The 27889-nt window shown below is 32.6% G+C and overlaps 2 protein-coding genes across 3 annotated transcripts in view; both read left to right on the forward strand.

The window, feature by feature from the left end:
• The window catches only part of LOC114330256 (facilitated trehalose transporter Tret1-2 homolog), a 33060-nt gene extending 8005 nt beyond the window's left edge, over positions 1-25055 (forward strand). Inside the window, exons 1-2 of one of the 2 annotated variants that reach the window (XM_028279584.2) lie at positions 3158-3503; positions 23618-25055. In XM_028279584.2, the coding sequence (XP_028135385.2) occupies positions 3428-3503; positions 23618-24951 (1410 nt within the window). In that variant the 5' untranslated portion in view covers positions 3158-3427 and the 3' untranslated portion in view covers positions 24952-25055. Of the gene's footprint in view, positions 1-3157; positions 3504-23617 lie in introns of those variants that run through there. The other variant, XM_028279592.2, reaches the window with a different exon arrangement.
• The window catches only part of LOC114330293 (angiopoietin-2), a 448342-nt gene that overhangs the window by 273171 nt on the left and 147282 nt on the right, over positions 1-27889 (forward strand). The window lies entirely within an intron of this gene.

Consider the following 27889-nt stretch of genomic DNA (forward strand, 5'->3'; position numbering starts at 1 on the left):
ATAACAAAGTAGTCAGATTACCCTCTTCTATTTGTACTCCCATTTTCTTACATTTTCTGAACCATTTCTTCAGAGCCGTGTTTATATAAATTTTGAAGAGGGTAGGGGACAGGCAACATCCCTGTCTTAGACCCTTGTTAACCTGAAAGTATTCTGAGTGTCCATCTCTCGTTTTTATATAACTACTGTTTCCTTGGTAAAAACTTTTCACCGCATTAATGTACTGTGGGTGTACATTGTTCTCTATTAGAGATTTCCAAAGTCTATTTACCGGTACTCTGTCATAGGCTTTCGTCAAATCTATAAATACTAGATGTAGCTGACTCCCATATGCTAGTGATTTTTCAATTAATTGTTTTATACAAAACAGGTTATCAATACACGATCTTCCTGCTCTAAAACCACTCTGCCCAGTCCTCATATTGACTTTCTATTCTATCTCGTAGTATTCTGCCGTACAGTCTACCTGTGGAAGCTATAACACTGAGTCCTCTGTAGTTTGTGCAGTCATGTTTACTCCCTTTCTTGTGTATGGAGCTTATGCTTGCAGTTTTCCATTCGGATGGTATCTTTTCTCCATTCAGGCATTTATTAAATATTTTCGTCAAGTTTTCCACTACTGCATCCGGGGAAAATTTAAAGAGTTCCACAGGTATACCGCCGGGCCCAGGAGATTTATTGTTTTTCATTTTCGATAATGCTTGTTTTATTTCCTTTAGTGTAAATGGATCACAGTTATTCTGAGTCATTTGGAAGTCGTAATTAACATTCTTAAATTTCTCTCTTTTCTCAGTTAGTAAGTCTGCATAATAGTTTTTCCACGTTTCTTGTCCAATTGGGTCTATCGTTACTTTTTCGTTTCTGTTAGTTTTGAGGGTTCTTACAGTTTTCCAGGCTTCTCTAGATTTTGAGCTCCCTAATAATCTGTCGATCTCATGGCATTTTCTGTCCCAGAATTCGTTTTTTGTTTTCGCTACTTGCTTCTTGACCATATAGCAGTACCTTTTGTACATTTGTCTGTCTGTCTTCTAGGTCTTGTGAGGCTAGCCATTTATTATAAAGTTGTTTCTATATTATAATAAAACACAATTAAAATACAGGTTTTTATGATAAGCTTGTCATTATATTCCAATTACTTTTAGTCTAAGAGCTAGTGAACCTTTTGACTAACGGTCGTCCTGTAAGGCTAGAAATTTGTAGAGTGATAATTCATAGCACACCAAAGCTAAAAACCATGACCTGGCAGGCCTCAGCGGTGCACGTGTATCTACCAGGTGAATCGAAAAGTGCAAATTTAGGGGGTAAAATAAACTTTCTCCTGTAAGGTTTAAATTTAAGTATGTGTTTGAGTAAGTCATTTAAAAGAAATGTGTAAAATGACAGGCGATTCTGAAGAGCATAAGACCTTGCCAGGCGAGGGGAAAGATTAGGAGTTTTTCCTAAATTTATTTTTTTTGCATCGAACAAATTTTTTTTAAGTTTTTTGAATCATTCCAAACAGAAAAGGTCTTTGGTGATTTTTCTCTTAAGTTAATAGTTTTTGTTATATAAGCGATTGAAAATTTTGAAAATTGCGAAATCGACCATTTTTAACCCCAAATCGGATATTTATCTAAAAATCTCAAAGTTGCCAAGGTAGGTAGATATTCTTTAAACATTGATTGATGAAATCCCAAAGAGTTTTTTGCAATACAATATCGGAAACCCCTTTGTTTTTTAATTGCTAATCAAGCGGACGCTTCACTGTAGTATAAGTGAGGACGTTTGAGTTGGCATAAATTCATTATCTCGAGAATTGGCAAATTTCAAGAGCAATCTTCAGACAGGTCGATTTTTATTTTTAAATTAGGACTTTTTGGCATATATATAATACTAGTGACGTCATCCATCTGAGCGTGATGACGTAATCGATGATTTTTTTAAATGAGAGTAGGGGTTGTGTTATAGCTCATTTGAAAGGTTATTTAATTCTCTATTCACTAATATAAACAATAACATAATTATTTATACAGGGTGTACAAAAAAAATTTTTTTATTAAATTAACTTTGATTAAATTTGACAAATAGAAGAAAAAAATTTTTTTGTACACCCTGTATAAATAATTATGTTAATGTTTATATTACTGAATAGAGAATTAAATAACCTTTCAAATGAGCTATCACACAACACCTACTCTTATTTAAAAAAATAATCGGTTACGTCATCACGCCCAGATGGATGACGTCACTAGTATTATATATATACCAAAAAGTCCTAATTCAAAAATAAAAATCGACCTGTCTGAGGATTTCTCTTCAAATTTGCCCATTCTCGAGATAATGAATTTATGCAAGCTCAAACGTCCTCAATTATACTACAGTGTAGCGCCCGCTTGATTAGCAATTAAAAAAACAAAGCGGTTTTCGTTATTTTATTGCAAAAAACTCTTCGGGATTTCATCAATCAATGTTTAAGGAATATCTGCGTACCTTGCCAATATTGAAATTTTTAGATAAATGTCCGATTTGGGTTAAAAATGGCCGATTTCGCAATTTTCAAAATTTTCAATCGCTTATATAACAAAAACTATTAACTTAAGAGAAAAATAACTAAGGACCTTTTCTGTTTGGAATGATTCAAAAAGCCTAAAAAAATTTGTTCGATGCAAAAAGAATAATTTTAATAAAAACCCCTAATCTTTCCCCTCGCCTGGCAAGGTCTTATGCTCTTCAGAATCGCCTGTCATTGTACACATTTCTTCTAAATGACTTACTCAAACACATACTTAAATTTAAACCTTACAGGAGAAAGTTTATTTTACCCCCTAAATTTGCACTTTTCGATTCACCTGGTAGATACACGTGCACCGCTGAGGCCTGCCAGGTCATGGTTTTTAGCTTTGGTGTGCTATGAATTATCACTCTACAAATTTTTAGCCTTACAGGACGACCGTTAGTCAAAAGGTTCACTAGCTCTTAGACTATTTAATCGAGACTACTATCCATACAGTAATTAATAACTTGGTAGATCAAGACTAAAATAAAATTTAACAGGTCGGTCCTGTGTTCAATATATTTAGATTACACCGACATTTTGTAATACAGACTCGTTTTCAAATGAATGACAATTAATTCGATCATGTCCGTTAAAATCAGTTATGTCCAACAGAATTAAGCACCCCACTGGAGATCAAACACTTACCTAATGAATTTTTCAAATTAATCAATGGAAATATTTTCGAGCAACAAAATGTATGGAAATGGCACGCATCGATGCCGTATCAGACATCACGCTTCGCTTCATACTTCAAAGTTTTGCCAGAAGGTCAACAATTAGCGGGAGTTGCCAGATACTACACAAACTACCTACCTTGTTCTTATCGTTTCTTTTTAACTTATTATTTAAATAGTATCGATATAGTTTTAAGTGTTTTGAAAGTTCGAAAGGATGTTTGGTACGAAATTTGTTATAAACAAAGTTGTAGATCAATCAGAACTTCCACAAATTATTGCGATTGTTATTAGTAAGTACACAAAAATATGAAATTATACCAAAAATTTAGGATAAGACACTAACGCTATGTAGGGATAATTTCCCCAATTCCATTTACCAAAGAGATCGTTTTAACTTTTTCTAATAATAATATCACCATTAATATGCTTACGAACGTTATAACCTGATAAAACAATATGATCATTGAGAAATAGTCCAGGAAGCTTTTCACCTCGCAATTTTTGCAGAATGGATAGATTTGCTTAAAAATTTGAGAATAAGTAGTGGATAGTCCAAGGATCAAAATCTATATGATGCTGAAAGGCGCTTTCACCAGGGAGGTAGTTGCCACCCCATCTCGGGGGTGGAAATTTTTTATTATATTTTGACCGCAAAAGTTGATAAAAACATTCCTTCTAAGCAAAAAGTGTTCTATACATTTTTTTGATAAAATTAATTGTTTTTGATTTATTCGCTATCGAAAGAGTTAGTTTTATATCGAAAAGATCAATGTTTTTCGATATACATACTTTACGCTTCACTCAATTTTTGCCGTAAAAAATTTTTTTTCAAACCAAGTTCTTGGGAATTAAATAACCTACAATTTCATATTTAAACATTTTTTCGTATCTCTGATGCTAATCTTTCTATTGTGAAGAAAATTGCATTTTTTACCAAACTACAAAAATTCGTTATTCGCTTTTAACTCCAGTTTTTTTAAACTGACCATTCTAAGACAGTCAAACTTCTAGAATCTATTAATAATACATAAATAAAGAAGAATAAATAAGGCCAATGACTAAAAATACCGCTAACTTACATTATTATGCTTCCAATTGGATTTCTCCTTTTTTTTTTCAAAAAAAAAACATATTGATTTTTTAACCGTAACTTTTTTACTTTTATCTTAGAAAGTTTGGTAAGAAAGAATTTTGTGTGTTTTTACAAGATCTATAAGTCTATTAATATTAAATTGTTTTAAAATTCTCAGTCGCAAAACGAGGTGACTTTGAAAGAGTTGGTAAAGGTGGCTTTAGCATGTTATTACAAGTTTTAATTGTCAATAGCTCACTTAATATTTACCGTAGAAAAATTTTTTGAAAACCAGGTTCTTGGGAATTAAATACGCTACAATATCATATTAAACATTTTTTCGCATTTCTGATGCTAATCTTTTTATTCTGAAGAAAATGCCATTTTTTCCAAACTACAAAAATTCCTTATTCGCCTTTAACTTCATTTTTTTAAAACTGATCATTTTAAGCCGGTTAAACTTCTATAACCTATTAACAATATATAAATAAAGAAGACCAAATAAGGTCAATGGCTAATTTTAATTAGGGTGGTGATTAGGATGTTGCTTATGATCTCTTTTTGGTTGAAAAAAATAGATACTGAACTTCTTTTCATTATAAGTCACTTAATTTTTTAGCTAGAGACTTTTTTTATTTCTAGAGATAGATATTTTTAAATTCTTTAAATTAGTTTGAACAAGTTATCCTCGAAAAATGCATAGTTTTCCCGTCTTTTGACTTTGAAACTACAATAGTTAACATTTGACGAAGAAGAGCTAACATATAATAAGGTATAGTGTATATATCAAAAATCTGACGATTTGAGCGGGGCGTAAGAAAATGGGCGAGTCCCAAAATTTCACAAGAAAAAAGTGAATATTTCGCGAAACGAATGACTGATCGAAAAACTAAGAAATACGTGCTCAATATTTTTTAAAAATCTATCGAATGATACCAAACATGACTTCCCACGGAGATGGGTGGGGGGCAAATTTAATATTTTAAATACGAATCCCGCGATATTTCGCGAAATGGACATCAGATCGAAAAACTGTAAAATACACTTATTCAATACTTTCGAAAAATCTATCGAATGGCACCAAACACGACCCCCCACGGAGGTGGGGTGGGTGGTTACTTTAAAATCTTAAATAAAAGCCCTTATTTTTTATTGCAGATTTGGATTCCTTACATAAAAATAAGTAACTTTTATTCGAAACATTTTTTCGAATTATGGATAGTTGGCGTTATAATCGGAAAAAACGATTGTTGGAAATAAAAAATTAAATTAAAAAATGGCAAGCGCCCACTAAAATGGAAAACTTTACTTAACTTTTTTTGGTTTTAGGACCTACTCTTCACAACCCAATAGGTCCCCATAACGCTCGAGTGACTGCACATTTAGCATACTTTGCTCCCCTACCATAATATTTCGTTTACTTTTGCCGTTTATCAATAGATCCCTTTTTTTTTAATGGCATGGACTTTATGTCATTCAGCCAGTCACAGCATGAGGTATCTAGTGTCGTATGTAGTGTGTGTGTTGAGTAAGTGTCTTGTTACCTTGCAAAGTCGATGTCATTGTCTTTGCAAAGAGACGCTAATTGTATCCGAACGTCTGCGGTCCCTCCGGTGAGTACCGATCTCACAAGGACAGAAACTATTTTTCATTTATTAATTTATAATAAATGAAAAAATTGTGACCCTGGCGAGATTCGAACTCCCGGCCTTTCGATCGAAAGGTAGGCGCTCTTACCACTGCGCCACAGAGGGGGTAGATCCCATTTAGCAAGTTGAATTTTTACATATAGCAGGGAGCTGATCCATTATCCGGGTTTAGAATCAGCAGCAGTTCTACTAAATGCAGTACTCTACCTTAAGGTATCACAGACGAAGTTCTAACATAGTAAATTAAATTAAAAATAGTAAATGTTCCATAATTTAAATACTATTTGGAGTGTGACTGGACATTCAGTGAAGTATAAACTTCTAAACTTCATAATATAGGACAAGATCGTCGGAAGATAGGTCCAGGCTAAAAAAAATCATCTTGTAGAAAAGTGGTACCATGAAAGATATACGTACAAAAGTAAAAGAGTTAATTATGTGTATATGGCGAAAATTTCCAATTATTTTCAAATGTGTTTTACAGTCTCGCAATTGTTTGCCCTTTTTTATTTGTTATTGTCATCATTAACCAAGTTTTTGTAGAAAAACTATACACGTTTGTCATACTATATGTATATTCATTAATTTCCAATTGTACCAGAATAGCTGGTATATAATATAAAAAATAGTTTTTTTTTTTTTTTCTTCCTTATTGGCTTTGGATTACTTGATCCATTCAGCCACGATAGATAATAAATTACTGTTTGCTACAATATTCCAAATATAATACATTGCATTACATAATACATTAGGTACATGTGCGCACATATAATACTTATGCACGCACATACATACATACATATGTAGAAGTGGAAACATTTAATTGACCAGTAGGTATACTCCTCATTCATGGCCCTAACCAACTTAAATTAATTTACAAATAATTAAATCGACAAAAAAAAACTACATGCTAATACTAAATACTAATACTAAATGCTAATAAATATATGTTTTTTTTACACAGCGATAAGGCTTCAACCCGGATCAACCCCGCGGAGGTTTACACCCTCTTTGTGTTTTTAATTTTTTTTTCTCTTTTTTATTTTTTTATAATTTATTATGCTTTTTTTTTATTTATTTAATATTTTTTTTTTTAATAAGATTTTATTTTTTTTTTATACTTTTTTTTGTATACATATTTTTTTGTATAATTTTTTTTTTTTTTTTTTAATTTTTTCAATATAAACTTTTATACAATTCTATTCTTATTACCTCCCTGCAAAATCTACTTAATGAACTTTCACAGGGAGACAATATTACATAATAAGGATAAACATAAAAAAACAATAATTATTGCTAAACACATTCAACCGGACTCATTCAGTGCAAGTTAAATTTTCCTCTTAGTCCTTTTTAAAAACTCCCAGATGATTTGTTTAATTTTAGAATTTCTACGAGTGTAAAAATAGTTGGTATGCTTATTAAAAATGTAAATAGTTGGTAAAAATGTAAAAATAGTTGGTATGCTTATTTCAATTTGTTCAGAAAAACATGCATTTGGGGATTTTTTGTGATTATTCCATTTGCATTAACTGGTAAATTAGTGAAACGTTGTACTGTTTGCTTTATACCTATACATTTTTAATTAAGTCATAGGGTCTGAAATCGATTTGGCATTATTTCAAGGCGACATACGTTCTGATCTAAATATCGAAAATCTATTTTTACTTTGCTGTATTTGAGTTCAAATTTTACACGTTTTCGTGTGTAGGAAAATACCTGTAATTTTTTTAAGCTCAGGAAAATAAGCAAAAATACAATGTTTTTTAACAGTCATTAAGTACAATCTAAAAATTGTTTCAGCTTTTATATAATAATAGTTCAGTCGTCAGAGATGAAAATGAGAATGTCAATTTTGGCTCCCTAAAACTCCTACCCCAGGGCTTCCCCCTCCTCAAAACTGCCCTCGCCAAAGAGGATATGGAAAACATAGATTTCACAAGAATCTGTACGCCCTAGAAAAAAGTTTTAAACAAAAGTTTTAATACAATAAAGCAACAGTTAAAGTTAAAGCAACAAATAGGGGAGCAAAGTATGCTAAATGTGCAGTCACTCGAGCGTTTTGGGGACCTATTGGGTTGTGAAGAGTAGGTCCTAAAACCAAAAAAAGTTAAGTTAAGTTTTCCGTTTTAGTGAGGACTTGTCCATTTTTAATTTTAATTTTCCATTTCCAACAATCGTCTTTTTAGATTATAGCGCCATCTATCCATAATTCGAAAAAATGTCTCGAATAAAAGTTAATTATTTTTACGTAAGGAATCCAAATCTGCAATAAAAAATGGGTGCTCCCATTTAAGATTTTAAAGTAACCCACCACCCCACCTCCGTGGGGGGTCGTGTTTGGTGCCATTCGATAGATTGTTCAAAAATATTGAATAAGTTTATTTTTCAGTTTTTCGATCTGATGTTCATTTCGCGAAATATCGCGGGGTTTCGTATTTAAAATGTTAAACGTATTTAAAATATTAAATTTATCACCCACCCCTCTCCGTGTGAGTCGTGTTTGGTATCATTCGATAGATTTTTGAAAAATATTGAGTACATATTTTTTAGTTTTTTGATCTGTCATTCATTTCGCGAAATATTCGCTTTTTTCTTGTGAAACTTTGAAACTCACCCATTTCCTTACGCCCACCTCAAATAGTCAGATTTTTTAAATATACACTGTTTTGCATGTACTTAACTTATCTTAATCTGACCATTTTTGAGTTTTTCTAAGGATAGATTTTTTTCGGCCCCCCCTTAACGAACTCCCCTGCATTAAGAGCCAATATATGGTAGACGTACTTTTTCAGGGTACCAGGTTTCTCCCCATATGATAATCTGACGCGCTCGAGTAACTGCAAAAATCCCCGCTTGGGCTTCCCTACCATTACGAGGCTCAATCTTCCATCGTTCAGTCGCTGTCAAATTTCCATTATTAAAGCCTAGACTTCAAAATCAACATAAAGGGCCTAGCTGGGTAAGATGATGAAAAGTGCCCCCAACTCGATTCGAATTCGATATAGGTCACCGTTTAGCATATATAGTGAAACTAACTTTCTGAAATTTTTAGCCCCCTAGGTGGTCATGTGACCCACCTAGAGCCTAATTAGGCTTTTTATGTTTTTATTTTTTATCTCAGCCGCATCGAGGACTAGCGAAAAACTTTAAATAAAAAATTTGTAAGATTTAAAAAGTTCTGTGCGAAAAAAATTTCTTTTTTAATTTTTGGCGGGAAATTTAAATTTTAGAACGATTTTAAAATTTTAAATGAGTATAAAAAAATTACTAAGAAATTCATTTTCACGAAAAAAATATATAACGTGTATTTTTGCATAATATTTCACCCTGAATTTTTTCAAATTTTTAAAATTGGTGAAACGCACCTTCAAAAATAAAAAACCGCATTTTTTCGGTTTTTTTTTTCGTTTTTTGATACAATTTTATACATATTTTTCAAAAAAGGTAACACCGTCACTGGAGCAGGTAAAAAATGTAAAAAGATTTGGGGTTTGCTTAATAAAAATTTTTTGTAACACCATCCATTTTCAAGATACAAAATTGAAGAAAACAAAATTTTACACATTTTTTACGATTTTGCCGAAACTACTGGCAACATTGTAATAACACTTGGCAGGTTTTAAGAGGTAGTTATTGTGCATGTTTTGACATACAACTATGGATTTGATATTCATCATTGGCGCGCTTAGGGGTAATGGTCTGAACTTTTCAAAGAAAGAAAGATAGTACGCTACTGACATATTTCAAATTAACAATCATTTTTAAATTCCTCATTCAATTTGTCATAAAAAAACTATCTTATCATTTTTTCATACGAGGCGCCGTTTTGCTGCAAAAAATAAAATATCTTAACGCTTCCAAAGTATTCGAATTAGTTTTTATAATGGACGTACGAGTTTACATATGAAACTACTAATAGAAGTTCGAATACTTTGTAAGGGTTAAGATGTTTTATTTTTTGAATAAAAATGGCGCGTCGTATGAAAAAATTGGATGATAGATTTTTTGTCACAAATTAAACGAGGAATTCAAAAAGGATTGTTAATTTGAAATATGTCAGTGGCGTACTATCTTTTTTCTTTAAAAAGTTCAGACTATTACCCGTATACGCGCCAATGATAAATATAAAATTCTTAATTGTATGTCAAAAAATGCACAACAACTACCTCTTAAAACTCGCCAAATTTTATTACAATGTATCGAGTAGTTTCGGCAAAATCGTAAAAAATGTGTAAAATTTAGTTTTCTTCAACGCCCTGTATTTTGGAAATGGATGGGATTACAAAAAATTTTTATTAAGAAAACCCCAATTATTTTTCAGTTTTTTACCTATTCTAGTGACGGTATTACCTTTTTTGAAAAATATGTATAAAATTGTATCAAAAAACGAAAAAAAAAAACCGAAAAAATGCGGTTTTTTATTTTTAAAGGTGCGTTTCACCAATTTTAAAAATTTGAAAAAATTCAGGGTGAAATATTGTGCAAAAATACACGTTATATATTTTTTTCGTGAAAACGACTGTCTTAGTTATTTTTTTATACTCATTTAAAATTTTAAAATCGTTCTAAAATTTAAATTTCCCGCCAAAAATTAAAAAAAAAATTTTCGGACAGAATTTTTTAAAGCTTACAACTTTTTTATTTAAAGTTTTTCGCTAGTTCTCGATGCGGCTGAGATAAAAAATAAAAACTTAAAAAGCCTAATTACGCTCTAGGTGGGTCACATGACCACCTAGGGGGCTAAAAATTTCAGAAAGTTAGTTTCACTATATATGCTAAACGGTGACCTATATCGAATTCGAATCGAGTTGGGGGCACTTTTCATCATCTTACCCGGCTAGGCCCTTTCAATTTTAAGTCCAGAAACGCTTAATTAAAACTTTGACATTACAATCGATCTCACATCATGAAAAATGTTTCGTGAAACGAGATGAAACATTATTTTTATTAAATTTCATACATAGACAAATATTACTTGTATGGGTTGCCTATCAAAATCTTGACATAGCTATTCTTAAGGGGGGCGTAAGGTTTGAAATCAACATTTCAAGCACATTTTTGTGAATTTTTTATAAAAGTATTAGTCCTGTCGCCAGGGGGGTACAACGGCCTCCTTAATTCAGATGGGCTTACCCAAGTTTTTTTATGTATTTTAACCTGTAGAACACGAATTTTTTGGGCAACAGTTGATCCCAATGTCGATAAGATTGTTATTAACAAAGAACTTGAGGAATTATATAACAGCGATTTTTCGCAAAACAAAACATTTTTTTGTATTTTTTGGGTGATTCTCAGCAAAAAAATGGTCTTATAAGATTTTTCGTAGGATGCATAGTTTTCGAGATAAACGCGGTTGAACTTTCAAAAAATTGAAAAAGTGCAATTTTTGAACCCGAATAACTTTTGATTAAAAAATAAAATAGCAATTCTGCTTACTGCATTTGAAAGTTTAAGTCAAATTATATTGGTTTTGATTATTTGCATTGCTAAAAATTAAGTTTTTATTTGTTAAACAAGGCCATAAACACATAGTGTTTCCCGTGCCCAATGCATGCGTTTTAATGTACGTAATCTACGTAGAAATTAGTCCTGTCGCCAGGGGGGGTACAACGGCCTCCTGTATTCAGATGGACTTACCCAAGTTTTTATTATGTATTTTGGCCCGTAGAATACGAATTTTTTGGGTAACAGTTGATCCGGATGTCGATAAGATTGTTATAAACAAAGAAGTTGAGGAATTACATAACAGCGATTTCTCGCAAAACAAAACATGTTTTTTTATTTTTTGGGCCATTCTAACCAAAAAGTGTTCCTACAAATTTTTCCGTAGGATGCATAGTTTTCGAGATAAACGCGGTGGAACTTTCAAAAAATCGAAAAATTGCAATTTTTGTACCCGAATAACTTTTGATTAAAAAATAAAATAGCAATTCTGCTTACCGCATTTGAAAGTTCAAGTAAAATTCTATCGGTTTCGAATATATACATTGCTAAAAATTTATGTGTTTATTGCTAAAAAAAAGCTATAAACACATAGTGTTTCCCGTGCCTAATACATGCGTTTACATGCATGCTACGTAGAAATAGCCTCGCTTGCACTTGTACCTACTCTACCTACTCGTTCGATTTTAAATGAGAAATCATTGAAAACATCACTCCAGCACTAGGTGTTTATACTTTTGTTTAACAATAAAATAATAAATTTTTAGCAATGCAAATAACTAAAACCGATATATTTTGACTTGAACTTTCAAATGCGGTAAGCAGAATTGCTATTTTATTTTTTAATCAAAAGTTATTCGGGTACAAAAATTGCAATTTTTCGATTTTTTGAAAGTTCCACCGCGTTTATCTCGAAAACTATGCATCCTACGAAAAAAATTGTAGGAACACTTTTTGGTTAGAATGGCCCAAAAAATACAAAAACATGTTTTGTTTTGCGAGAAATCGCTGTTATGTAATTCCTCAACTTCTTTGTTTATAACAATCTTATCGACATCCGGATCAACTGTTACCCAAAAAATTCGTGTTCTACGGGTCAAAATACATAAAAAAACTTGGGTAAGTCCATCTGAATACAGGAGGCCGTTGTACCCCCCCCCTGGCGACAGGACTAAATTGTCTGTATACGCGTCTACTCATTCGATTTCAAATGAGAAATGCATTTAAAACATCATTCAATCACTATGTGTTTATAGCTTTGTTTAACAATAAAAAAATTAATTTTTAGCAATGAAACTAATTAAAACCGATAGAATTTGACTTGAAATTTCAAATGCGGTAAGCAGAATTGCTATTTTATTTTTGAATCAAAAGTTATTCGGGTTCAAAAATTGCAATTTTTCGATTTTTTGAAAGTTCAACCGCGTTTATGTCGAAAACTATGCATCCTACGAAAAAACTTGTAAAAACATTTTTTGCTTAGAATGACCCAAAAATACAAAAAATGTATTGTTTTGCGAAAAGTCGCTGTTATGTGATTCCTCAAGTTCTTTGTTTATAACAATCTTATCGACATCCGGATCGACCGTTACCCAAAAAATTCGTTTTCTACGGCTCAAAATACATAAAAAAAACTTGGGTAAGTCCATCTGAATTAAGGAGGCCGTTGTACCCCCACTGGCGACAGAACTATATGGTAGAATTATTTTATTTTTAAATTAAATAACCATATTCAGAAAAATTCATAGAATTTTCAAAAAAAAATTCAATAAAAAATATTGAAAAATAAGCCAACGTGACAAATTTTTAAAGACACAAAGTTGACAATACTTTTTTAAAATATTATATTTCAGCTGAAAAATAAATACAAAAAACACGTTTTTCTCAAAACTGATTTTTTGTAATTTTGTATATATTTTCTTTAGACATTTCTTGAGGTAACGATATCGAGGTCTTTTAGTTTTATGCTTATTTTTTGTTTAACAATAATAAATATGTTGATTTTTTCCTTTTTTTGCAAAAATATTCGTTCTTTTGACTTCTGAGTGATACAAAAAAATCAAAAATCGATAAAACTAAAGAATCTCACAGCATTACCTCGAGAAAGTCACAAGCTAACAAAATCTTTTTGAATTTTTTGTTTGACATGATCCAATGATGAGTTCTGATGTTCACCGCAAAATCCATTGTTTTTTGAGCTGTTTTTAAAAATTTGCCACCGTTGGCTTATTTTTCAATATTTTTTCTTTAATTTTTTTTTTATTAATATTTTATGAATTGTACTGAATATGATTATATAATTCAAAAATAAAATAATTCTACCATACTTTCAAATAAAATTCAAAAAAATGTGCTTAAAATGTTGATTTCAACCCCTACGGCCCCGCTTAAGGATAGCTATGACACGATTTTAATAGGCAACCCATGCTAGAAATATTTGTCTATGTATGAAATTTAATAAAAAAATGGTTTTGTGTAGTTTTAAAAAAACGTACGTTACCTTTAATTTACTTTGAAAAATGTTACATCCACAAATGATAATATTCGTAAATAATAAGGATTTAAAACTAGTATTTTCAATTAATAATTCAATGATAATCAAATATTTTTATGTTTTTACACAATACATCTAAACAAAAAATGCGTAGGTCAAATACTACCATATTATAAAGTACTAGGTGTCAGTTTTTATTATTCAAAATAGCTTTAGTACTTTTTTGTCTTAGTAAAAACTTTTACTCATAAATTAATAATTTTATCGCCCACCATATATTAAAAATTCAAACATACATTTCATTACCATGTTTATTCACTTCTGAATAATTTATTTTATATTCGGTAGAAATTTTTCTACTCACATACTTTAATATGTCATCTATAATTTCAACAACTGCACCTCATTATGAATGAGCTGATTAAGATAAATTAATAAAATTTTATAATGAAAAACATCACACGGCTCATCATCTTAACTGGATAAATTAAATTAAATTACATTAGTTTTACAAATAAAAGGCACATCATCCAGCATCCTTGTTTATTAAATCTTGGCCAATAGGGTGGGTAGAAAAAAATAATGTTTCATTTTTTAATCGCTATACCGCGAAAAACTTGCCTTTGGGGTATATAAGTAAAATGCAAAGTAAAATAAAGTTATATATTGAACCCCCAGCTAGCGCATCCTACTTAAAATTTAGTTTTTTCTTCAGAAATCAAGACATTTTTCAATTATTTTCACAATCTTTGGCCAATAATATTTGAACGTGCTATAGTGAAAACTGTTTGGTTAATAGTTTAAACAATAGGAAATAAATTTGAAACAGACAATATCTTTTAATTTGCGGTAGCGCAAAATACTCAAAAATTGGTAAAATTAACATATTAGCACCTTAAAAGAAGGTGTGGTCTAGTGGGTGTTAATAGCAAAATCCATTTTTTGTTCTTTTACTTTACACTCCATTTAATTGGAATATAATTATTATAGTGTGTTTAAAGTTATAAAGGATGTACAAAAACAACTTAATTAATAATTATTAATAATAAATTAATTAATAATATTAATAACATGTTTAATTAAAATAAAAAAGAAACCAAATTGTTGCCAAACAATGTCAACAAATTAAATGAAATTTTGACTTTAGAAAGAGTCTTTTACTCACTATTTCTGAGTGGGTACGTTGAAGCTGCGCTTGCTGTCAAACTTTGGCATCCAAGCTCTGGATGCTACGGCAGATCTTATGAAACCATTTCATTCCTTATCACCGACGACTTTTTTAGATGCTTAAGTCACTAACTTGACGCAGCGCCCGATAAAGTCAAGCAACTGCCCTGTGGACTTATTTGTTCAAGAACCGGGTCCACTTTCCCACTCTCGATGGTTGACTACAGCTAACAAAATTTTGAGACTGTATGTAAGTGTGGAAACGTCTTCAGTTGAACATAAATTGTTAGTATAACAGATGGACCTGAACACGTTTTTGAGGCTATCAAATCAACCAGATTTTAACCAAAAAATTTAATTAAAGTAGTTGATCCTGTAATCGAAAGAAATGCATTTTCCCCACCCAGAAAATTTGCTACTGAGGATGATAGTTGATAAAAGGAAGCACATAAGAGAATTAGGATTTCGAAGAATAATCAAAGCAAGGATGTTAGCTACAAAAACGTAAATAATTAGGGTTTTTCGACCTCCAAAAATCAACTTTCATGCGACTGACTATACCGAATTAATTGATTGGAACACCACTGAAATTACATCACCACCATTTCTGATGATAAAGTTTAGGATAAAATCACTGCTCGTGAAACACCCGAGGATTAGAACTTTGGAAAATTTTCAAGTCATACTCAAGTCGTGGAACGCTGCGTTAAGTTAGTGACTGAAGCATCTAAAAAAGTCGTCGGTGCTAAGGAACGAAATGGTTTCATAAGATCTGCCGTAGCATCCAAAGCTTCGATGCCAAAGTTTGAGAGCAAGCACAGCTTCAACGTACCCAGTCAGAAATAGTGAGTAAAAGACTCTTTCTATCACCCAACACAACATACTATACCACACCTTCTTTTAAGGTACTAATATGTGAATTTTACCAATTTTTGAGATTTTGCGTTACCGCAAATTAAAAGATATTGTCTGTTTCAAATTTATTTCCTATTTTTTAAACTACATATTAACTAAACAGTTTTCACTATAGCACGTTCAAATATCATTGGCTAAAGATTGTAAAAATAATTGAAAAATGTCTTGATTTCTGAAAAAAACTAAATTTTAAGTATGATGCCCTACCTGGGGGTTCAATAAGTGTTAAGTACATTGACTTTGAAATTTATTAGACTCTGCCAATTATTGTACAAGTGCGTATTACCGAAGATTGCCGAACGAAGTGACCCAAGTTCATTTGCCAGGGTTACTGGGTGACGAAAAAGTACATAACGACGAGAATACACACAAAACCAACGCTTCGATGAACGAACATTTTTACTCCTTACATTCAAGTTATTGTAATTTGTTTTAGATCTGTTGTATTAAAATTTACGTGAAATTCTGAAAATTCTTCACCACATCCACATCTATTGGTCCTTCGAACAACGAATCTACAGTGCCAGCAGAACTACAAAAGAAAATAGCAGCTTTACATTCTACGAACCGACGTCGTACTTGACCCGCTGTATCAACCCCAGGAAGCTACATTTACAACACTGAATACTGAATCCTTTTTATAATTTCACATTTTTTCAGTCTCTATTTGATAAATATTTTAAGTACATGAGTTTCAATCTAAATTAATATATTTATTTCGAATAGTGACATATTTGACGTTTTACCTACTCTCGTATTCATTGTGAATGTGCTAGCTGATTTTTTATTTTATTCTGACAGATCGTAACTAAACGTTAATAATAATTCTTACGTACATAATAATTGAATTACAAAACATTTATTTCCGTTTTCTGCACTTGAATAAATCATTTCTTTTTATTTAATTACATTCATCGAAGATCAAATATTTATTTCTTTAAACATCAAACACATTTTGATTGTTTATATCTGTATAATAATATACGCCACATACATACATAATATTTAATTATTTTGCATCCTCGTACATTTTGGTCATATTGTCAAAAATGTCAGACCAAAACAAAACAAAGAGAATGGCCACTAAAGGTGCTCTTACACGTTTAACAACATATTTTCGAAGTATAGAAAATAATGAAATTATCGACCTCGTAGATTTAGAAATGCGATTATTCAAAGCCGAAGGGCTTTTAGATGTTTTTAATGAGGTTCAGATGCTTATTGAAACTGATGATCCTGACTGCGAGGAAAATTATGACACATTACATGCCATTGAAAGGCAGACTTTTGAGGACAGATATTTTAAAATAATATCTGACATCAAAAAACTTATTTTATCTAGACGACCTACTGAAACGTCTGATTCACGTAGTGTCAATGGTTCAATAGCAGCTAGGCCTACAAATACAAGCAACATTAAGTTACCTCCATTGAATCTAGCTACATTTGATGGATCGTTTGATCAATTCCTCTTCTTTCGCGACAGTTTTAATTCTATTATTAATGATGATACTTCACTTTCCAATGTACAAAAGTTTCATTACTTACGTCTGTCATTACGTGGCATAGCTGCCGACACTATTAAATCTTTGCAAGTCTGCGATGCAAACTACGACATTGCTTGGAGTTTATTGATCGAAAGATTTGAAAATAAACAGTTACTTGTAAACAATCACATTAAAGCTCTCTTTAACCTACCACTAGTCACAAAAGAATCAAATCAAGGTCTCAGACAACTTCTAGACAATACACAAAAACATTTACGTGCTTTAGAAGTTTTAAAACGCCCCACTAAACACTGGGATGATTTGATTATTTATTTGTTAACAACAAAATTTGATAACTCAACAAGACGCTCTTGGGAGTCACAAAATTGTAAAGACAACCTACCAGTTTTAGATGATTTACTGAAATTTTTAAAAGAACGATGTCGTATCTTAGAGTCATTAGACAACTACAATGATAATAAACAGGATCAAAATTCACCACGATACAAAGGTAATAAGTCTGAAACAAGAGCCTTTGTTTCTAACACAGAGAATAGGTTTAAATGCAACTTTTGTAATAAGGAACATAAAATATATTATTGTCCTGACTTCTTAAAACTAAATCCTACTAATAGGTTAAACAATGCAAAACGTCTACGTTTATGCCTTAATTGTCTTGGCACATGCCATCGTACTAAGGATTGTCGTTCTACTGGTTGTAGAAAATGTGGAAAGATCCATCACACTATGTTACACTTCGAGAATTCACAATCCTCAAATTCAGTTTCCACAGAAAACAATTCTTCTCAATCTTCATTACCTTCCAATGTTCCAAACACTGGGCTGCAGTCAAATGAATCTACCTCTACCTCTAACTTCTCTTCAACACATCATATAAGCTCAAGTGTTCACACTGCTATTAAACCGTATATTCTACTTTCAACTGCTGTTGTTAACGTTTTTGACAAGTTCGGCAACTCACATAAATGCAGAGTACTCTTGGACAACGGAAGTCAATCCAACTTTATATCTGAGAAATTTTGTGATATTTTACAACTTTCAAAGGAAAAAATCAACACTTCGATCTCGGGAATTAATCAATTAACTCACAATATTAACTTCCGGACATCACTAACATTTAAATCAGATATTAACAATTTCTCGAAAAAAATATCTTGTCTAATTTTGCCCAACATAACAAGTAATTTACCTTACATACAGATCAATCGTTCCCAGCTCAATATTCCAACAAAATTACTTCTAGCTGACCAGAATTTTGAAAAACCTGGTCCAGTAGACCTTCTTATTGGAGCTGACACATTTTGGGATATTTTAAGCGTGGGACAAATCAAACTTGGTCCTGGGTTACCGATCATTCAAAAAACCACTCTTGGTTGGATAATTTCTGGCCCAATTCCAACAAATATTCAACACCACCCCCAACATAATTGTTACTTTTCTTCTACCAGTGAATTAGATTCACAGCTCACAAAGTTTTGGGAACTAGAGGAGTGTCCTAAAACTAAGTTTGTTTCCGAAGAAGACATCTATTGTGAAAATCATTTTAAGCAGCATATTTCTCGCCATTGTGATGGTCGTTTTATCACTACTCTTCCACTAAAGGAATCTCCATCAGTTTTAGGGGATTCTCTAACTACTGCCAAAAAACGTTTTTTAAACTTAGAGAGAAAACTTGAAAATAACATTCAATTGAAATTAGAATATCATGACTTCATACGTGAGTACATTAAACTTGGTCACATGTCCCTAATAAATGACACTAATGATAATTCTGGATTCTTCTTACCTCATCACTGCGTTTTAAAGGAAACTTCAACCACTACAAAGTTAAGAGTTGTATTTGATGGTAGTGCGAAAACTACCACAGGCTACTCATTAAATGACATCATGTATGTCGGCCCTCATTTACAAGATAATTTATTTTACATTTTACTTAGATTTCGTCAACATAAATTCGTAATGGGTGCAGATATAACTAAAATGTATCGTCAGGTTTTCCTTACTCCTGAACAACGTTACCTTCAAAAGATCCTTTGGAGATTTAATAAAAATGATGAAATTTCTGCTTATACACTGAATACTGTTACCTACGGTACTGCATCAGCAGCGTTTCTTGCCATTAGGTCTCTTCATGAAATTGCTCATCGACATATTTCCGAATACCCAAAAATTTCCTCTATAATTTTGCACGATTTTTATGTAGATGATCTATTAACTGGTTGTGACACATCGGAAGAACTCCGAGAAATCAAGGAAACTATTTCATATTTATTATCTTCCTACGGTTTTCCTCTGAGAAAATGGACTACCAATGATTCGTCTCTACAAAATCATTCTGATCCTGATTTTTTGCATTTTGGTTCTGACGAACATAACAAAACACTAGGATTACTTTGGAATCCGTCTTGTGATTCCCTACAATATTCTATAAATATCTCCACAATTAACTTAAAGATTAGCAAAAGACAGATTTTATCCTGTACAGCACAAATATTTGATCCTTTGGGGTTACTTTCACCCGTAACAGTTACATCGAAAATTATTCTTAAAGAGCTCTGGAAACTCAAGATAAGTTGGGATGAATCTGTTCCTGAAAGTATTTACACACTTTGGTCGAAATACTACTTCGAACTTACAAAATTAAACACTTTAAAAATACCTAGACATGTACTTTCTTCTAACCCAGTTTCTGTTCAACTTCATGGGTTTTCTGACGCCTCGGAGGCGGCTTACGGTGCATGTATTTACATATGCTGCACAGATACATTTGGAAATTACACTTCAAATCTTTATTGTGCTAAAACTCGAGTTTCTCCTATGAAACTTGTAACCATTCCAAGACTCGAACTTTGTGGGGCATCACTACTTTCTGAACTTGTTGAAAAAGTCACTTCATCTGTAAATGTCTCCTTTAAAAACATTACGTATTGGACTGACTCTAAAATTGTTATTTCATGGATAAACACCTCTCTCCATTTACTTAAGACTTTTATAGCAAATCGAGTCTCACAAATACATAAACTGACCAACCCTGAATTTTGGAAATATATTAATACTTATGATAATCCAGCAGATCTACTGTCACGAGGTATAAGTCCTTCTTCGCTCAGTAATTCCCACATATGGTTTCATGGCCCTTCTTGGCTCACTTTGCCTCAAGAAGAATGGCCTCAATATACAAAACATCAAGAAGTTTGTATAACTTCTGAATTACCTGAACTGCGTAACAAAACTCTTGTGTTTCATCACATCAACAACGAATTTACCTTTTACTACAAATATTCTTCATTAAATAAACTAACACGCGTCTTTGCTTATGTCTTAAGATTTAAAGACAATCTGTCGATTCATAAACATTTACGAATAACAGGTCCCTTGACCACAATAGAACTCAATAATTCCCTTTTAACCTTAATTAGGTTCGTACAACGTCAGTCATTTCCATATGATTATGATGCACTTTCCAATTCCAACCAAATTGACAAAAGAAGTAAACTTCTTGGCCTAACTCCATTCTTTGATACAACAACAAAATTAATACGCGTTGGCGGTCGTTTACATCATTCGTCATTTGATTTTAACAAGAAACACCCCATAGTCCTACCTCAGAAAGATCACCTCACGATACTCATTGCTCGCCATGAGCATTTGAAACTTTTACATATTGGTCCTCAAGCACTTCTTGCTTCCTTAAGAGAAAATTACTGGCCAATATCAGGGCGCAATTTGGTTCGAAAAATTGTTCGTGATTGTGTCCGATGTTTTAGATTTAACAATAAACCCGAACAGTATCTTATGGGCAATCTTCCGGAGTCACGAGTTACCCCTTCACGTCCCTTCACGGTTTCTGGTGTCGATTATGCTGGTCCCGTTTTATTACGAGATAGAAAGGGTCGTAATTACAAAACTTCTAAAGCTTATATTGCTCTCTTCATTTGCTTCGCCAGTAAGGCTATACATTTAGAAGTTGTCAGTGATCTCACGACAGAATGCTTCTTAGCGGCATTACGCCGATTCACGGCCCGACGCGGTAAATGCTCCGAAATATTTTCAGATAACGGCAGCACTTTCGTGGGAGCAAATAATGAACTCAGACAATTTTTTAACACAAATGCTGATCACATTATTACAGACCTCTCAATCGACGGTATTCAATGGCATTTCATTACTCCACGTGCTCCCCACTTCGGTGGATTATGGGAGTCAAACATTAAATCAGTTAAGCACCACATGAAACGTGTAGTAGGTAATGCAATTTTAACATTTGAAGAATTTACCACGGTTTTATATCAAATAGAGGCTTGTCTCAATTCTAGACCACTCTATCCTCTTTCTAATGACCCAAATGACCCTAACCCTCTTACTCCTGCACACTTATTAATTGGATCTTCATTGACGAGTATACCACAACAAAACTTAATGGACATTAATGAAAATCGTCTTTCAAGATTCCAAAGGGTGCAACAGATATTACAGCACTTTTGGACAAGATGGTCCAAAGAATATGTATCCCATCTTCAGCAGCGGGTCAAGTGGAAGGAGAATTGCCAACAGCTGATCCAGCCTGGACGCATGGTTCTAGTAAAGGATGATGGACTTCCTCCCTTGAAGTGGCAGTTAGGCAGAATTTTAAAAACTTACACCGGAAGTGACAATATTGTGCGGTCGGTTGTGATAAAGACAAACTCTGGTGAGATTAAACGACCGGTTGTGAAATTATGTGTTCTGCCTAACCAAGATCAATAACTTTTGTTTGAAAACTATAATTAATATGATCTTTGACTTTTTCTTTAAGACTTTTTATTGAAACCCGGTCTTTGGGGTTTCAAGGTGGGGGAGTATATGTTAAGTACATTGACTTTGAAATTTATTAGACTCTGCCAATTATTGTACAAGTGCGTATTACCGAAGATTGCCGAACGAAGTGACCCAAGTTCATTTGCCAGGGTTACTGGGTGACGAAAAAGTACATAACGACGAGAATACACACAAAACCAACGCTTCGATGAACGAACATTTTTACTCCTTACATTCAAGTTATTGTAATTTGTTTTAGATCTGTTGTATTAAAATTTACGTGAAATTCTGAAAATTCTTCACCACATCCACAACTAATAAGTTTATTTTACTTTGCATTTTACTTATATACCCCCAAGGCAAGTTTTCCGCGGTATAGCGATTAAAAAATGAAACATTTTTTCGACCCACCCTATCGCCCAAGTACTTTCGAACTTAGAGCACCTTCAGGGACATATTGTCAAAAAATAAAAGGCTATCCAGCACGTCCAAGAATTCCAGACACATTCACATACCATAACAGATACCAGACATAAGGACAAATAGTTTAAAATAATTATTCTGGAGGATACATTATAATATGCAATAGCAAGAGACAGAGTTCTGTTAATCTATGTTACTGTAAACACTCTTCTTCTTTTTGTGGCATATCCACTACGAAGTTTGTCAATTAACATGAAAATTCTGACCCTGGAGGGTGCTGCTCTGAACAGCTGAAAAGAAATGCAAGCAAACTATTTCCTAAGGTTTCTGAACCAAGACATTCTTCTCCTTTCCAAAGTAGAGAAAGAATATACATACAAAAAATACATATAATGCGGAGAAATATGGAAACGTCAATGCTGGGAATGGCTTAAGAAGATCGAGTTGCAAATCAAGTGATCAGGAAAAAGACGTACTATGTGACATACTGTTGAGGCTATTTTGCATCTAAAATTGAATTGGGCCTGATATGTTGGAAGGATTGCGGATGAGCGAAAAATATTGGAATTATTTTTTAGTCACGGAGCGTAGATACGTAGAGGCAGGCTCCCCAGTAGAGGCAGCATAGAATCAATCGCTGCAAACTGGATAAAAAGGACACAAGATAGAAGGTACTGGCCAAAAATTAGGGAGGTATACATTCAGCAATAGACAATTTGGACTTTAGATAGATAGATTACATGTAAGACAAACATACAGACTTTAATACAATAAACAATGCTTTATGAAGTTTTGTTAAGAAACCTGTTTTTTAAGAACACAATGTTTAATACAAATGATTTTGTTTTAATTTTCCTTACCCAGAAGCATTTTCCATACCCAAATTTTACAACAAAATTCTGTAATTAATTCATAATATTTGTTCCATTTTTAGGTTGCATACCCAGTTTTATCACAGGACTGATCATAGCTTGGCCTTCGCCGTCAATACCAAAAATAGTAAACGACAAAGTAAACTACGACATATCAGAAGATGAAGCTTCCTACTTTAGTTTCCTTAATGCCACTGGACCAGTATTACTATCAGTATTCATCTCAAAACTCTGCGATACTTTGGGGAGAAAAAGAACCCTAATGTTGTCAGCGATACCTCATGCTATAACCTGGATCATGAAGGCTTTTTGTACGAATATCAATGCACTTTACGTAGCAAGAGCATTAGGAAGCTTGGGTGATACATTTATGTATAATTCGTTGCCTATGTATATAGGAGAAGTGTGTACTCCAAGGGTTAGAGGAGTGTGGGGTAACGGTCTCATATGTGCTCTGTATCTAGGTCTATTTACCATCAACACCATTGGAGCTTATTGCTCTGTGAAACTAACAGCTCTAATTTGCTTAGTTTTTCCAATAGTGTTCTTCATTTTGTTCTGCTTTATGCCAGAGTCCCCATATTACTACACCATTAAAGGAAACGATGAAGCTGCGAAACAATCGTTAAAATGGTTAAGAAGCAGTGACAATGTCGAAGAAGAATTTATTAAACTTAAAGACAACGTCAACAAACAAATGTCTGAGCCCAGTTCCTGGAAAGATGTTCTGACTGTAGAAAGCAATAGAAAAGCTTGTCTGGCTGGAGTATTTTTAAGAGTGTCTCAAAACTTTTGTGGTCTTTTAGCATTCTCGGTGTATGCCCAATACATCTTTGAAAATGCTGGTGACATCATAGATCCAAAAGTTTCTTCTATTTTATACACAGGACTGTCATTTTTATGTTATATAATCGCTTCTAACTTTTCCGACAAGCTGGGAAGAAGACTGTCGTATATAATATCCATCAGTCTTACTACAGTCCCTTTGTTTGTCATAGCTATTTACTTTGTTATAAAAGAATATGCTCCTCAGCTACACATCACCAATTATGACTTCCTTCCTCTGGTGTGCATGATAGTCTACATCATTTTAGCTTCTTTTGGGACAGGTCTAGTTCCGACATTAATGCTTGGTGAGCTCTTTGCAGCGAATGTTAAAGTTAAAAGTTTAAGCATAGTTACCACGTTCTTCTCTTTGTCGTTCTGTGCGGCAAACAACCTCTTCTATTACGTTTCCAAGTATTGTGGTATCTTTGGTCCGTTTTTTATTTTTGGTGGGTGTAATATAGTTTCGGCCATTGCAGCTTCAGTAATTATACCAGAGACTAGAGGTAAAACGTTGGAAGAGATTCAGCATCAACTAAAGAAAAAAGCACAAAATAGTAATGATGCATGATAAACAATGTTTTTTAAAAGTTTTGTACATTTTTTATTTATATGTTCTTTATATTTAGTGATAGATTTTTGTACAAAAAAGTAATATAATTATTCGACAACGTGTTACAATTTATTTTTATGATGTAAATCTTGTATATCCTTCGCCTATGTCCACACCAGAATTTTTGTTTTTCTGTTTCGTTATTTAATGTCTCCCTTCTCCACTTCTCCAAACCGACCATCTCCCTTGTTATCAATGCGTTTCTGACAGATTACTTGAAAACGACAACTACAAGGCATACTGGGACCGCACTATGCTCAGAAGCGGATAATAATAATAATATTCTCAGGAAGTCTAGCCCCTATTATGAATTTCTAGATCCGCGCCTGTCTCTGAGCCATACAATCAGCAACTTTCCACAATTTTCTTAAAGATTTGGTGTTTAGTTTTAATTTTCCTATTACTTTATTAATTTGGAGTGTACTCTCGTGGAGATAATCCGTGGCAAAATTACATGGCCGCTATGAAGTGTCGAAATTTGGAAGTCCGTATTGGAAGACCCGTTATAAGCACAAACTTTGCTAACAAAAAAATACTATGGCCTAAAAGTAAGCATTCCGTTTTATAGGTATATACCTATACACTTATTTTGTTTAACTTTCTTAAGTCTTATGATTTTGTGACATTTCTAGGCTGTAAAATTAATGTATTTGAAGATTCATGTAATGTTTAGGTGAATGTGACTGTCATTGAAAAATGATAAATTTCTTAAGATGTAAGTACATGTTTCAAATTTAAGACAAGTAACAACATACAGTACTTAAAATATGAAGAACGACGTCTATAATTAAATATCATAAAAGTTTCTCTTTGAAATGAAATTTCTTTTCCTGTTTAGACAATATCAAATATCAAAGAGTTCATACCCACTTATTACCTGTCACTTGCAGTATTGTTTGAATCTTTTTCAATGTAATAGAGCGTGGGCGACATACGACTAGTACATTGTCCTTTTAATAAAAATTTGTCGTTTTGTTGCACAAAACTAATAATTCTCGTCTCATTGTGTGAATCTTTGAATAGAGAAAATGGATTATGGCTGTACGTTAACTGTAGAGCTCGTAATTGTACAGTATGCGGCAAAATAAACAGTATTGAAATGAATATTGAAATGTTTATGATTATTTATATATCTATAATACATGATATAGCCTTGCAAACATTATTCACGATGACGAACGTTCCCGATAAAACAGATGTTAAAGATGTCCTCTAGCCAGTGGCAGATCTACGGGGAGAAAAAATGGACATTTCCCCCCTAACAAGGTCCAAAATTTAAGGAAAAAAATTGTTCGAACGTAAAAATTTATTAGCTCATATGAAACAGAAACCGAATAAAAATAAATTCAACCCAATAAACATGCTAGTTAGGTAAATTAAGATAAACTTAGGAAAAGGCAAATTTAGGAAACCAACTGTTAAAAAAACGAATTAAATATATTCCAATTATTTTGTAAAAACGTAATACATTTTTCAGTTTTTCAGCCCAAAATTAGACCACACACAGTGCAATAATGTGTCACAATGAAGTTATTATTATCACATTTTTGAACTGTCAATATTTTTATTTTATCATTTATTGTTTTAAAAACAATATACAGTTGATAAGATACCCTCAGTTGCGGAGAAAGTATTATACTGGGTTGGGATAAAGTATGGAACCAAGCAAATATCTTTGAAACGAAAAGAACAATATTTTTGAAACTTTGCATGCAAGTACAGTGACGCAAAAGACATCTGATGCCATATTTTTGTTACTACTAGACTTCCGGTTTCACCGGAAATACCCTTAACTTATTTAATTTAAATGGGACACCCTGTATATTTTTGCAGATTTTAAAAGAACTTGTTATTTTTAATTCATACATACCAAATTTGGAAGAAAAAATTTGTTAAAAAGTGTCTGTAGATAATTTTTTGTATTAATACAACGTAGTAGGAAATAAACGAGTACCATCTATACCGTAGACTAAAATTGTTGATTACGTGCACTGCATAACTTATTTGAATTTAGTATAGTAGGCAAAACCGTTACTGAACTAATTGACAGGAATGAGTTGTATGTATTAAAAAATTGTTCATTTAAGTGAAAAATATCGTATTGAAATATTAATGATAAATCGGTTATGGTGAATTTTAATTTTTTGGAGGTGGATTTTCCAAATCGATGGATTGGACGTAGGGATTCATAGAGTGGCCCGCTCGTTCTCCAGACCTCAACCCGTTAGATTTTTTCTTTGGGGTTATCTAAAATCATGTATTTACGTTAGGCGACCAACATGCTTGCAGGATTTGAGACAAAGAATAATTGATTAATGTGAACTATTTACGTAGAGAAATCTTGCAAATAGTGACTCACGAATTTATTTGTAGGCTTGCACGTTGTCAGGAGGTGAAACGGAAGCATCTTCAACATTTGAAATTATTTTTTTATTTTTAATATCATTGGTCTAACGTAAATAAATTAACCTATTTTTTAACTGTAAAGGGATTTACTTCTTGTATTAATAGTTTTTTCTTCCAAACTTGGTATGTATGAATTAAAAATAACAAGTTCTTTTAAAAGCTGCAAAAATATATAGGGTGTCCCATTTAAATTAAATAAGTTAAGGGTATTTCCGGTGAAACCGGAAGTGGAGTAGTAACAAAAAATATGTTATCAAATGCCTTTTGCGTCACTGTACTTGCATGCAAAGTTTCATAAATATTGTTCTGTTCTTTTCAAAGATATTTGCTTGGTTCCATACTTTATCCCAACTCTGTATAATAATAAAGATTTTTTATTCAGTCAATGGTGTGAGCACTGTCAGTTAAAAATATTATGTATTTAGTAACGTGTGGCCTAACTTTTACACACATACCTACTGTGGCAAATGTATTATATTTTTCAAAATTT

The sequence above is a fragment of the Diabrotica virgifera genome, chromosome 7 (genome assembly GCF_917563875.1).
Source record: "Diabrotica virgifera virgifera chromosome 7, PGI_DIABVI_V3a".
In the NCBI taxonomy this organism is placed as follows: domain Eukaryota; kingdom Metazoa; phylum Arthropoda; class Insecta; order Coleoptera; family Chrysomelidae; genus Diabrotica; species Diabrotica virgifera.